Below are 13,169 nucleotides of genomic sequence, written 5' to 3' on the forward strand. Positions count from 1 at the left end.
GCCGATCCCAAGTGGTTTTTAACCCTTATTTCCCATTTTCCAGCCCCCAGCCTGACCACGTGCGAGGTGCCCGCTCCAATCCCAAATCCAGGACTGTAGGGGACACTCAGGAGCCGATCCCAAGTGGTTTTTAACCCTTATTTCCCATTTTCCAGCCCCCAGCCTGACCACGTGCGAGGTGCCCGCTCCAATCCCAAATCCAGGACTGTAGGGGACACTCAGGAGCTGATCCCAAGTGGTTTTTAACCCTTATTTCCCCATTTCCAGCCCCCAGCCTGACCACGTGCGAGGTGCCCGCTCCAATCCCAAATCCAGGACTGTAGGGGACACTCAGGAGCTCATCCCAAGTGATTTTTAACCCCCAATTTCCCGTTTTTTGCAGCCCCCAGCCTGACCACCTGCGAGGTGCCCACTCCAATCCCAAATCCAGGACTGTAGGGGACACTCAGGAGCTGATCCCAAGTGGTTTTTAACCCTTATTTCCCATTTTCCAGCCCCCAGCCTGACCACGTGCGAGGTGTGCGGCGCCTGCTTCGAGACGCGCAAGGGGCTCTCGAGCCACGCGCGCTCCCACCTGCGCCAGCTCGGCGTGGCCGAGTCCGAGAGCTCGGGGGCTCCCATCGACCTCCTGTACGAGCTGGTGCGCCACAAGCCCAAGGCCGAGGGCCCCGCGCTGGCCAAGAAGTCGGCGGGCTCGCCCAAGGAGCCGGGCGCGCCGCGGCCGCCGCTGCTGCTGCTGCCCAAGCCCGAGGGCTCCGTCAACAAGGCCATCAAGTCCCCGCCGGGCTTCGCCAAGGCCCTGGGCCGGCCGGGCTCGCCGGGGCTGCGCAAGGCGCCGGCGCCGCTGCCCGGCTCGCCCAAGGCGGCCGAGGAGAAGGGAGCCAAGCTGGCGCTCAGCCCGCTGCCCGCCGAGGCCAAGTGGGCGCCCGACGAGGACGGGCCGCTCAACCTCAGTGAGTGGCGGGGGGTCTGGGGGGGTTGTAATGGGGTTTGGGGGGGTCTGGGGGGGTTGTAATGGGGTTTGGGGGTGTTTAGTGGGGTTTTATTGGGGTTTGGGGGGGTTTGGGGGTTTGTAATGGGGCTTTAGTGGGGTGTAATGGGGGTTTGGGGGGGTGTAATGGGGCTTTGGGGGGGTTTAGTGGGGTGTAATGGGGGTTTGGGGGGTTTAGTGGGGTGTAATGGGGGTTTAGGGGTGTTTAGTGGGGTTTTATTGGGATTTGGGGGGGTTTAGTGGGGTGTAATGGGGGTTTGGGGGGGTGTAATGGGGGTTTGGGGGGGTTCAGTGTGGTGTAATGGGGGTTTAGGGGTTTTTAGTGGGGTTTTATTGGGGTTTGGGGGGGTTTTATTGGGGTTTGGGGGGGTTTGGGGGGGTGTAATGGGGCTTTGGGGGCGTTTGGGGGGTTGTAATGGGGGTTTCGGGGGGTTCAGTGTGGTGTAATGGGGGTTTAGGGGTGTTTAGTGGGGGTTTATTGGGGTTTGGGGGGGTTTAATGGGGGTTTGGAGGGGTTAGTGGGGTTTTATTGGGGTTTGGGGGGGTGTAATGGGGGTTTGAGGGGGTTTTATTGGGGTTTGGGGGGGTTCAGTGTGGTGTAATGGGGGTTTGGGGGGGGTTTAGTGGGGTGTAATGGGGGTTTAGGGGTGTTTAGTGGGGTTTTATTGGGGTTCAGTGTGGTGTAATGGGGGTTTGAGGGGGTTTTATTGGGGTTTGGGGGGGTTTAGTGGGGTGTAATGGGGGTTTGGGGGGGGTTTAGTGGGGTGTAATGGGGGTTTAGGGGTGTTTAGTGGGGTTTTATTGGGGTTTGGGGGGGTGTAATGGGGGTTTGAGGGGTGTAATGGGGGTTTAGTGGGGTTTTATTGGGGTTTGGGGTGGTTTAGTGGGGTGTAATGGGGGTTTGGGGGGGTGTAATGGGGGTTTGGGGGGGGTTTAGTGGGGTTTTTATTGGGGTTTGGAGGGGTTTAGGGGGGTTTTATTGGGGGTTTAGTGGGGTTTGGAGGGGTTTTATTGGGGTTTGGGGGGGTTTAGTGGGTTGTAATGGAGGTTTAGTGTGGTTTTATGGGCTTTTATTGGGGTTTAGTGGGGTTTTATCTGCGTTTAATGAGGTTTAGTGTGGTTTTATTGGGGTTTAATGGGGTTTAGTGGGGTTTTATCTGGGTTTAATGGGATTTAGTGTGGTTTTGTGGGGGTTTATTGGTGTTTAGTGGAGTTTTATTGGGGTTTTACTTGGGATTAGTGGGGTTTACTCTTCCTCCTGCTCCTCCTCCTCTTCTTTTCCTCTCCCTTCTTTTCTGCCGAGCTTCCTCTTCCTCCTCCTGCTCCTCTTTTTCCTTCCTCTTCCTCCTCCTGCTCCTCTTTTTCCTTCCTCTTCCTCCTCCTGCTCCCCTTTTTCCTTCCTCTTCCTCCTCCTGCTCCTCTTTTTCCTTCCTCTTCCTCCTCCTGCTCCTCTTTTTCCTTCCTCTTCCTCCTCCTGCTCCCCTTTTTCCTTCCTCTTCCTCCTCCTGCTCCTCTTTTTCCTTCCTCTTCCTCCTCCTGCTCCTCTTTTTCCTTCCTCTTCCTCCTCCTGCTCCTCTTTTTCCTTCCTCTTCCTCCTCCTGCTCCTCTTTTTCCTTCCTCTTCCTCCTCCTGCTCCCCTTTTTCCTTCCTCTTCCTCCTCCTCCTGGCACAAACACGCCCTGGGCAGGAACACAAATCCCTCTTATCCCAAATCTCCCACTGCCCCGAGAATCCCCTGGGCCCCAAACCCCCAAATTTGGGATCGCCACCAGCGCCTTTTAACCCCTTCTGTGCCGCGTTCCCAGCCTCGGGCTCGGAGCTGTGCTGTGAGTTCTGTGGGGAATTCCTTGGGAACCCCAATTTTCCCTTAGCCCAAAGCTCCCAGCACCCCGAAAATCCCCTGGGCCCCAAACCCCCGAATTTGGGATCTCCACCGGCACCTTTTAACCCCTTCTCTCCCGTTTTCCTGTGTTCCCAGCGTCGGGCTCGGAGCCGTGCTGCGGCACCCGCTGCGAGTTTTGTGGGGAGTTCCTTGGGAACCCCAACTTCCCTTATCCCACAACTTCCCTTTCCCAGGAATCCCCTCGGCCCCAAACCTTCACCAGTGCTTTTTAACCCCTTCTCTCCCATTTCCCCACTTTCCCAGCCTCAGGGCTGGGAGCCCCCGCTGCGAGTTCTGCGGGGAGTTCCTTGGGAACCCTCTTATCGCTTTCCCGGGAATCCCCAAAACTCCAAACCTTCACCAGCACTTTTTAACCCCTTCTCTCCCACGTTGCCAGCCTCGGGCTCGGAGCCGTGCCGCGACATCCACTGCGAGTTCTGCGGGGAGTTCCTTGGGAACCCCCTCATCCCTTTCCCGGGAATCCCCACAACCCCAAACCTTCACCAGTGCTTTTTAACCCCTTCTCTCCCGTTTTCCTGCATTCCTAGCCTCAGTGCTGTGACACCCACTGCGAGTTCTGCGGGGAGTTCCTTGGGAACCCCCTCATCCCTTTCCCGGGAATCCCCGCAACCCCAAACCTTCACCAGCATCTTTTAACCCTTTCTCTCCTGCGTTGCCAGCCTCGGGCTCGGAGCCGTGCCGCGACATCCGCTGCGAGTTCTGCGGGGAGTTCCTTGGGAACCCCAATTCCCTTATCCCACATCTCTTTCCCAGGAATCCACTCAGCCCTAAACCCCCAAATTTGGGATCTCCACCAGCACCTTTTAACCCCTTCTCTCCCGTTTTCCTGTGTTCCCAGCGTCGGGCTCGGAGCCGTGCTGCGGCACCCGCTGCGAGTTTTGTGGGGAGTTCCTTGGGAACCCCAACTTCCCTTATCCCACAACTTCCCTTTCCCAGGAATCCCCTCAGCCCCAAACCTTCACCAGCGCTTTTTAACCCCTTCTCTCCCATTTCCCCACTTTCCCAGCCTCAGGGCTGGGAGCCCCCCGCTGCGAGTTCTGCGGGGAGTTCCTTGGGAACCCCCTCATCCCTTTCCCGGGAATACCCACAACCCCAAACCCCCACCAGCGCTTTTTAACCCCTTCTCTCCCGTTTTCCCACTTCCCCAGCCTCGGGCTCGGAGCCGTGCTGCGGCACCCGCTGCGAGTTCTGTGGGGAGTTCCTTGGGAACCCCCTCATCCCTTTCCCAGGAATCCCCACAACCCCAAACCTTCACCAGTGCTTTTTAACCCCTTCTCTCCCGTTTTCCTGCATTCCTAGCCTCAGTGCTGTGACACCCACTGCGAGTTCTGCGGGGAGTTCCTTGGGAACCCCCTCATCCCTTTCTTGGGAATCCCCACAGCCCCAAACCTTCACCAGCACCTTTTAACCCCTTCTCTCCCTTCTCTCCCACTTCCCCAGCCTTGGGCTCGGAGCCGTGCCGCGACACCCACTGTGAGCTCTGCGGGGAATTCCCTGGGAACCACAACTTCCCTTATCCCACATATTCCCTTTCCTGGGAATCCCCACAACCCCAAACCTTCACCAGCGCTTTTTAACCCCTTCTCTCCCATTTCCCCACTTTCCCAGCCTCAGGGCTGGGAGCCCCCGCTGCGAGTTCTGTGGGGAGTTCCTTGGGAACCCTCTTATCGCTTTCCCGGGAATCCCCACAGCCCCAAACCCCCACCAGCGCTTTTTAACCCCTTCTCTCCCGTTTTCCCACTTCCCCAGCCTCAGGCTTGGAGCCGTGCTGCGGCACCCGCTGCGAGTTCTGTGGGGAATTCCTTGGGAACCCCCTCATCCCTTTCTTGGGAATCCCCATAGCCCCAAACCCCCACCAGCACTTTTTAACCCCTTCTCTCCCGCGTTGCCAGCCTCGGGCTCGGAGCCGTGCCGCGACATCCGCTGCGAGTTCTGTGGGGAGTTCCTTGGGAACCCCAACTTCCCTTGTCCCACATCTCTTTCCCAGGAATCCACTCAGCCCTAAACCCCCAAATTTGGGATCTCCACCAGCACCTTTTAACCCCTTCTCTCCCTTCTCTCCCACTTCCCCAGCCTTGGGCTCGGAGCCGTGCCGCGACATCCGCTGCGAGTTCTGCGGGGAGTTCCCTGGGAACCCTCTTATCCATTTCCCAGGAATCCCCAAAACCCCAAACCCCCAGCAGCATCTTTTAACCCTTTCTCTCCCACTTCCCCAGCCTCGGGCTCGGAGCCGTGCCGCGACATCCGCTGCGAGTTCTGCGGGGAGTTCTTTGAGAACCGCAAGGGGCTCTCGAGCCACGCGCGCTCGCACCTGCGCCAGATGGGGGTGACCGAGTGGTACGTGAACGGCTCCCCCATCGACACCCTGCGGGAAATCCTCACCCGCCGCCGCTCGGGCCACCCCAAGCCCCTGGCCAAGAGCCTGCTGGGCGGGCTGGCCCCGCTGGAGCCGCCGCGGGCGCCGCCGGAGCTGCACCTGCCCGGGCTGGGCAAGAAGGTGCCGGCGCCGCTGAGCCCCCCCGGGGCCGGCCCCCGGCGCCGCCTCGCCGCCGCCCACGGCCAGGAAGATGTTCCCGGGGCTCGCGGCGCCCTCGCTGCAGAAGAAGCTCAAGCAGGACCAGCTCAGGGTGGAGATCAAGCGGGAGCTGATGGCCGGGGGAGGAGGAGCCGGGATCCATCCCGGGGAGGCGCCGGCGCCGCCGGACCCGGCCTGGGCTGCGCACGAGGAGATGGCGCCGCTCAACCTCTGTGAGTGGTGGTGGGGTTTGTCCCGGGGATTTGGGGGGTTCAGGGGTCATCCCAGGGGTTTAGGGAGCTCAGACCCATCCCAGGGCTGTGAGGAGATGGTGCTGCTCAACCTCTGTGAGTGGTGGTGGGGATGGTCCCGGGGATTTGGGGGATTTGGGGATCATCCCAGGGATTTAGGGAGCTCAGACCTATCCCAGGGCCATGAGGAGATGGCACCGCTCAACCTCTGTGAGTGGTGGTGGGGATGGTCCCGGGGATTTGGAGGATTTAGGGAACTGGGATCCATCCCAGGGCTGTGAGGAGATGGTGCCGATCAACCTCTGTGAGTGGTGTTGGGGACGGTTCCAGGGATTTGGGGAGCTCAGATCCATCCCAGGGCCATGAGGAGATGGTGCTGCTCAACCTCTGTGAGTGGTGGTGGGGATGGTTCCAGGGATTTGGGGAGCTCAGATCCATCCCAGGGCCATGAGGAGATGGCGCCGCTCAACCTCTGTGAGTGGTGGTGGGGATGGTCCCGGGGATTTGGGGGGTTTGGGGATCATCCCAGGGGTTTGAGGGGCTGGGATCCATCCCAGGGCCACGAGGAGATGGTGCTGCTCAAGCTCTGTGAGTGGTGGTGGGGATGGTCCCGGGGATTTGGAGGATTTAGGGAACTGGGATCCATCCCAGGGCTGTGAGGAGATGGTGCTGCTCAACCTCTGTGAGTGGTGTTGGGGACGGTTCCAGGGATTTGGGGAGCTCAGACCCATCCCAGGGCTGTGAGGAGATGGTGTCTCTCAACCTCTGTGAGTGGTGGTGGGGATTGTCCCGGGGATTTGGGGGGTTTGGGGATCATCCCAGGGATTTAGGGAGCTCAGACTGATCCCAGGGCCGTGAGGAGATGGCGCCGCTCAACCTCTGTGAGTGCTGGTGGGCTTTGTCCCGGGGATTTGGGGGGTTCAGGGGTCATCCCAGGGGTTTAGGGAGCTCAGACCCATCCCAGGGCTGTGAGGAGATGGTGCTGCTCAACCTCTGTGAGTGGTGGTGGGGATGGTCCCGGGGATTTGGGGGATTTGGGGATCATCCCAGGGATTTAGGGAGCTCAGACCCATCCCAGGGCTGTGAGGAGATGGCGCTGCTCAACCTCTGTGAGTGGTGGTGGGGATGGTTCCAGGGATTTGGGGGGTTTGGGGTTTGTCCCGGGGGTTTGGGGAGCTCAGATCCATCCCAGGGCTGTGAGGAGATGGCGCCGCTCAACCTCTGTGAGTGGTGTTGGGGATGGTCCCGGGGATTTGGGGGGTTCAGGGGTCATCCCAGGGGTTTGGGGAGCGGGGATCCATCCCAGGGAGCCACTGGATCCATCCCAGGGCCATGAGGGGATGACGCCGCTCAATCTCTGTGAGTGGTTTTGGGGGTTCAGGGCTCATCTCAGTGATTTGGGACCCTGAGATCCCATCCCAGGGGGTTTCTTCCCTCCCTATTCCCAAATTTCCCCCCTGGCAGCCTCCTGCGTGGACCTGGTACGTGACATCCCCAGGATTTTGGGATGCTCTGAGCTCCTGCCATGGATTTAGGGACCCAAAATCCCATCCAGGGGTTCCTTCCCTCCCTAATCCCAAATTTCCCCTCTCCCTGCAGCCTCGCGGGCGGACCCGGTGCGCGACATCCGCGGGCTCAGGGCTCATCCCAGGAATTTGGGACCCAAAACCCCATCCCAGAGGGTTCCTTCCCTCCCTGATCCCAAATTTCCCCCCTCCAGCCTCTTGAGCAGACCCGGTGTGCGACATCCTCTAGTTTGAGGCTCATTCCAGGGATTTTGGGATGCTCTGAGCCTGTCCAGGGGAGTTTCCCTTCTCTCCTTCCCTCCCTAATCCCAGATTTCCCCCCTCCAGCCTCGCGGGCGGACCCGGTGCGCCACATCCGCTGGCTTAGTGCTCATTCTGGGGATTTTAGGGATGCTCTGAGCTCCTCCCAGGGATTTAGGGACCCAAAATCCCATCCAGGGGGTTCCATCCCTCCCTAATCCCAAATTTCCTCCTCCAGCCTCCCAGGCAAACCTGGTGTGCGACATCCCCAGGGTTTTGGGATGCTCTGAGCTCATCCCGGGGATTTTGGGGAGCTGATCCCGGGGATTTTGGGATGCTCTGAGCCCATCCAGGGGGTTCCATCCCTCCCTAATCCCAGATTTCCCCTCTCCCTGCAGCCTCCCGGGCAAACCCAGTGCATGACATCCGCTGGCCTGGGGCTCATCCCGGGGATTTAGGGGCTCTAAAACCCCATCCCAGAGGGTTCCATCCCTCCCTAATCCCGAATTTCCCCCTCTCCAGACTCCTGGGCGGACCTGGTGCACGACATCCGCTGTTTTAGTGCTCATTCTGGGGATTTTAGGGATGCTCTGAGCTCTTGCCACGGATTTAGGGACCCAAAATCCCATCCAGGGGTTCCATCCCTCCCTAATCCCAGATTTCCCCTCTCCAGCCTCTCGAGCAGACCCGGTGCGCGACATCCGCTGGCCTGGGGCTCATCCTGGGGATTTAGGGACCCAAAATCCCATCCAGGGGTTCCTTCCCTCCCTAATCCCAAATTTCCTCCTCCAGCCTCCCAGGCAAACCTGGTGTGCGACATCCCCAGGGTTTTGGGATGCTCTGAGCTCATTCTGGGGATTTTGGGGATGCTTTGAGCTCCTCCGAAGGATTTAGGGACCCAAGATCTCATTCCAGGGAGTTCCATCCCTCCCTAATCCCAGATTTCCCCTCTCCCTGCAGCCTCTCGAGCAGACCCGGTGCGCGACATCCGCTGCGAGTTCTGCGGGGAGTTCTTTGAGAACCGCAAGGGGCTCTCGAGCCACGCGCGCTCGCACCTGCGCCAGATGGGGGTGACCGAGTGGTCGGTGAACGGCTCCCCCATCGACACGCTGCGCGAGATCCTCAGGAAGAAATCCAAGCCCTGCCTCATCAAGAAGGAGCCGCCGCTGCCGCCGGGGCTGGAGCCGGGCGCGGGGCTGGGCGAGGACGGCGCGGAGCCCAAGGCGCCGCCGGGGCCGGCTCCGGGCAAGGCGCTGCCCCCGGGGCTGGCCCTGGGCAAGCCGGGCTCGGGGCTGGCCCTGGCGCCGCTGGGCTCCAAGAGCGCGCCCGGAGCCTTCCTGGCCGCCAAGAGGCCGCTGGGCGACGAGAGGCTGGGCGGGCACGGCGAGGCCAAGCACAAAGCCTTCGAGCTGGGCTTCAAGGCCAAGGCCCTGCACGACAAGGCCTGTGAGTGCCCAGGGGATTCATGTGGTTTTGGGGTGGTTTTGGGATCTTTGGGATGGTTTTGGGATCTTTGGGGTGGTTTTGGGATGGTTTTGGGGTGGTTTTGGGAAGGGCTGGGCGGGCACGGCGAGGCCAAGCACAAAGCCTTCGAGCTGGGCTTCAAGGCCAAGGCCCTGCACGACAAGGCCTGTGAGTGCCATGGGAAATCACACGAATTTTGGGGTTTTTGGATGGTTTTGGGATCTTTGGGGTGGTTTTGGGATGGTTTTGGGGTGTTTTTGGGGTGGGCTGGGCGGGCACGGCGAGGCCAAGCACAAAGCCTTCGAGCTGGGCTTCAAGGCCAAGGCCCTGCACGACAAGGCCTGTGAGTCCTGAGGGGAAATCGCGAGAATTTTGGGGAATTTGGGGTTTTGGGATGGTTTTTGGGGTGTTTTTGGGGTGGCTGGGCGGGCACGGCGAGGCCAAGCACAAAGCCTTCGAGCTGGGCTTCAAGGCCAAGGCCCTGCACGACAAGGCCTGTGAGTGCCGTGGGGATTCATGTGGTTTTGGGGTGGTTTTGGGATCTTTGGGGTGGTTTTGGGATGGTTTTGGGGTGGTTTTGGGAAGGGCTGGGCGGGCACGGCGAGGCCAAGCACAAAGCCTTCGAGCTGGGCTTCAAGGCCAAGGCCCTGCACGACAAGGCCTGTGAGTGCCATGGGAAATCACAGGAATTCCTGGGAATTTGGGGTTTTGGGATGGTTTTTGGGGTGTTTTTGGGGTGGCTGGGCGGGCACGGCGAGGCCAAGCACAAAGCCTTCGAGCTGGGCTTCAAGGCCAAGGCCCTGCACGACAAGGCCTGTGAGTGCCATGGGAAATCACAGGGATTTTGGGGTTTTTGGATGGTTTTGGGATGGTTTTGGGATCTTTGGGGTGGTTTTGGGATGGTTTTGGGGTGTTTTTGGGGTGGGCTGGGTGGGCACGGCGAGGCCAAGCACAAAGCCTTCGAGCTGGGCTTCAAGGCCAAGGCCCTGCACGACAAGGCCTGTGAGTGCTGGGGGGAAATCAGGGGAATTTTGGGGTTTTAGGATGGTTTTTGGGGTGTTTTTGGGAAGGCTGGGCGGGGCACGGCGAGGCCAAGCACAAAGCCTTCGAGCTGGGCTTCAAGGCCAAGGCCCTGCACGACAAGGCCTGTGAGTGCCATGAGGAAATCACGAGAATTTTGGGGTTTTTGGAGTTTTGGGGTGGTTTTTGGATAGTTTTGGAGGGTTTTTAGATGGTTTTGGGGTGGTTTTGGGAAGGGCTGGGCGGGCACGGCGAGGCCAAGCACAAAGCCTTCGAGCTGGGCTTCAAGGCCAAGGCCCTGCACGACAAGGCCTGTGAGTGTTGGGGGATTCATGTGGTTTTGGGATGCTTTTGGGATCTTTGGGGTGGTTTTGGGATGATTTTGGGGTGTTTTTGTGGTGGCTGGGCGGGGCACGGCGAGGCCAAGCACAAAGCCTTCGAGCTGGGCTTCAAGGCCAAGGCCCTGCACGACAAGGCCTGTGAGTGCCATGAGGAAATCACAAGAATTTTGGGGTTTTTGGGATCTTTGGGATGGTTTTTGAGATGGATTTTGGGATATTTTTGGCATCAACTGGAAGCATATGTTTTTTCCCATTTTTTCCCCATTTTTTTCCCCATTTTCCATGTTCTCCCTGCTGCGAGCTGTGCGGGCTGTACTTTGAGAACAGGAAGGCGCTGGCCAGCCACGCCCGGGCGCACCTGCGGCAGTTCAGCAATGCCCATACCCCATTTTCTGTATAAATAACCCCATTTTTTGGGTGTTTTTCCCCATTTTCTGTATTCCCCAGCAGCAGAGGCGTGCTGCGAGCTGTGCGGGCTGTACTTTGAGAACAGGAAGGCGCTGGCCAGCCACGCCCGGGCGCACCTGCGGCACTCTGGGCACTGCCCATACCCCATTTTCTGTATAAATAACCCCATTTTTTGGGTGTTTTTCCCCATTTCCTGTATTCCCCAGCAGCAGAGGCGTGCTGCGAGCTGTGCGGGCTGTACTTTGAGAACAGGAAGGCGCTGGCCAGCCACGCCCGGGCGCACCTGCGGCAGTTCGGCGTCACCGAGTGGTGCGTGAACGGCTCCCCCATCGAGACGCTGCGCGAGTGGATCCGGCACCGGCCGCACAAGGCGGGCGCCTACCGCAGCTACATCCAGGGCGGGCGCCCCTTCTCCAAGAAGTTCCGGAGCTCGGCGCACCCGCGGGAGCCGCGCGGCGCCCTGGCCGTGCCCTTCCTGCCCAAGGGCGGGCTGGCGGCCGAGGCGGCGCTGGGCGACTGCGGCAAGGGCCCCGAGGGCGCGGCCGACCGGGGCCTGGGCTCGCCCCTGGGGCTGGTCAAGGTGGAGGAGCAGAGGGGCAACTTCAGCAGTGAGTGAGGGGAAATGGGAGTTGGGGGGTTTGGGGGGGGAAATGTGGGGTTTGGGGGGTTGGGAATGGGAAATGTGGGGTTTGGGATGGGAAATGTGGGGTTGGGAATGGGAAATGTGGGGTTTGGGGTGGGAAATGTGGGGTTGGGAATGGGAAATGTGGGGGTTTGGGGTGGGAAATGTGGGGTTGGGAATGGGAAATGTGGGGTTTGGGGTGGGAAATGTGGGGCCTGGGCTCACCCCTGGGGCTGGTCAAGGTGGAGGAGCAGAGGGGCAACTTCAGCAGTGAGTGAGGGGAATGGGAGTTGGGGGGTTTGGGGGGGGAAATGTGGGGTTTGTGGGGTTTGGGGTGGGAAATGTGGGGTTTGGAATGGGAAATGTGGGGTTTGGAATGGGAAATGTGGGGTTTGGAATGGGAAATGTGGGGTTTGGGGGGGGAAATGTGGGGTTGGGAATGGGAAATGTGGGGTTTGTGGGGTTTGGGAATGGGAAATGTGGGGTTTGGGGGGGAAATGTGGGGTTTATGGGGTTGGGAATGGGAAATGTGGGGTTTGGGGTGGGAAATGTGGGGTTTGGGATGGGAAATGTGGGGTTTGGAATGGGAAATGTGGGGTTTGGAATGGGAAATGTGGGGTTTGGGGGGTTTGGAATGGGAAATGTGGGGCCTGGGCTCGCCCCTGGGGCTGGTCAAGGTGGAGGAGCAGAGGGGCAACTTCAGCAGTGAGTGAGGGGAAATGGGAGTTGGGGGGTTTGGGGGGGGAATTGGGGGGTTTGGGGTGGGAAATGTGCGGTTTGGGGTGGGAAAATGGGATTGGGAATGGGAAATGGGAATGGGATTGAGGACTGGTCAAGGTGGAGGAGCAGAGGGGCAACTTCAGCAGTGAGTGTGGGGGCATTGGGAAAATGGGATTTGAGGGGTTTGGGGGGGTTGGGAATGGGAAATGTGGGGTTTGGGGGGGGAAATGTGGGGTTTATGGGGTTTGGAATGGGAAATGTGGGGTTTGGGATGGGAAATGTGGGGCCTGGGCTCGCCCCTGGGGCTGGTCAAGGTGGAGGAGCAGAGGGGCAACTTCAGCAGTGAGTGTGGGGGCATTGGGAAAATGGGATTTGAGGGGTTTGGGGGGGTTGGGAATGGGAAATGTGGGGTTTGGGGTGGGAAATGTGGGGTTTGTGGGGTTTGGGATGGGAAATGTGGGGTTTGGGGTGGGAAATGTGGGGTTTGTGGGGTTGGGAATGGGAACGAGGAGTGGTCAAGGTGGAGGAGCAGAGGGGCAACTTCAGCAGTGAGTGAGGGGAAATGGGAGTTGGGGGGTTTGGGAATGGGATTTGTGGGGTTTGGGATGGGAAAAATGGGATTGGGGAATGGGGATGGAAAATTGGGAATGGGAGCAGGGACAGGACTGGGAATGGGAAATGGGGAATGGGGACAGGATTGGGGAATTGAGGATGGGATGGGATTGGGATGGAGACGGGGATTGGGAATGGGGATGTGAAATTGGGAATGGGGATAGGATTGGGAATGGGATTGGGGAGTTGGGGATGGGAATGGGCATGCGAAATTGGGAATGGGGACAGGATTGGGAATGGGATTGGGGAGTTGGGGATGGGAACGGGGATGTGAAATTGGGAATGGGGACAGGACTGGGGAATTGGGGATGGGAATGGGGATGTGAAATTGGGAATGGGGACAGGACTGGGGAATTGGGGACAGGAATGGGGACAGGATTGGGGAATTGGGGACAGGAATGGGGACAGGAATGGGAATGGGGACAGGACTGGGGAATTGGGGACAGGAATGGGGACAGGATTGGGGAATTGGGGATGGGAACGGGGACAGGACTGGGGAATTGGGGAGAGGATTGGGAATGGGGACAGGATTGGGGATGGGAATGGGGGATCTGGG

The 13,169-nt window shown here is 59.5% G+C and overlaps 1 protein-coding gene across 1 annotated transcript in view; it reads left to right on the forward strand.

Moving 5' to 3' along the window:
* Positions 1-13,169, forward strand: part of WIZ (WIZ zinc finger) — a 64,434-nt gene that overhangs the window by 46,800 nt on the left and 4,465 nt on the right. The window contains 5 exon segments of the mRNA XM_064402092.1: positions 495-953; positions 5,111-5,427; positions 5,429-5,642; positions 8,387-8,893; positions 10,866-11,267. Of these exon segments, the coding sequence (XP_064258162.1) occupies positions 495-953; positions 5,111-5,427; positions 5,429-5,642; positions 8,387-8,893; positions 10,866-11,267 (1,899 nt within the window).

The sequence above is a fragment of the Passer domesticus genome, chromosome 34 (assembly GCF_036417665.1).
Source record: "Passer domesticus isolate bPasDom1 chromosome 34, bPasDom1.hap1, whole genome shotgun sequence".
NCBI classification, from domain to species: domain Eukaryota; kingdom Metazoa; phylum Chordata; class Aves; order Passeriformes; family Passeridae; genus Passer; species Passer domesticus.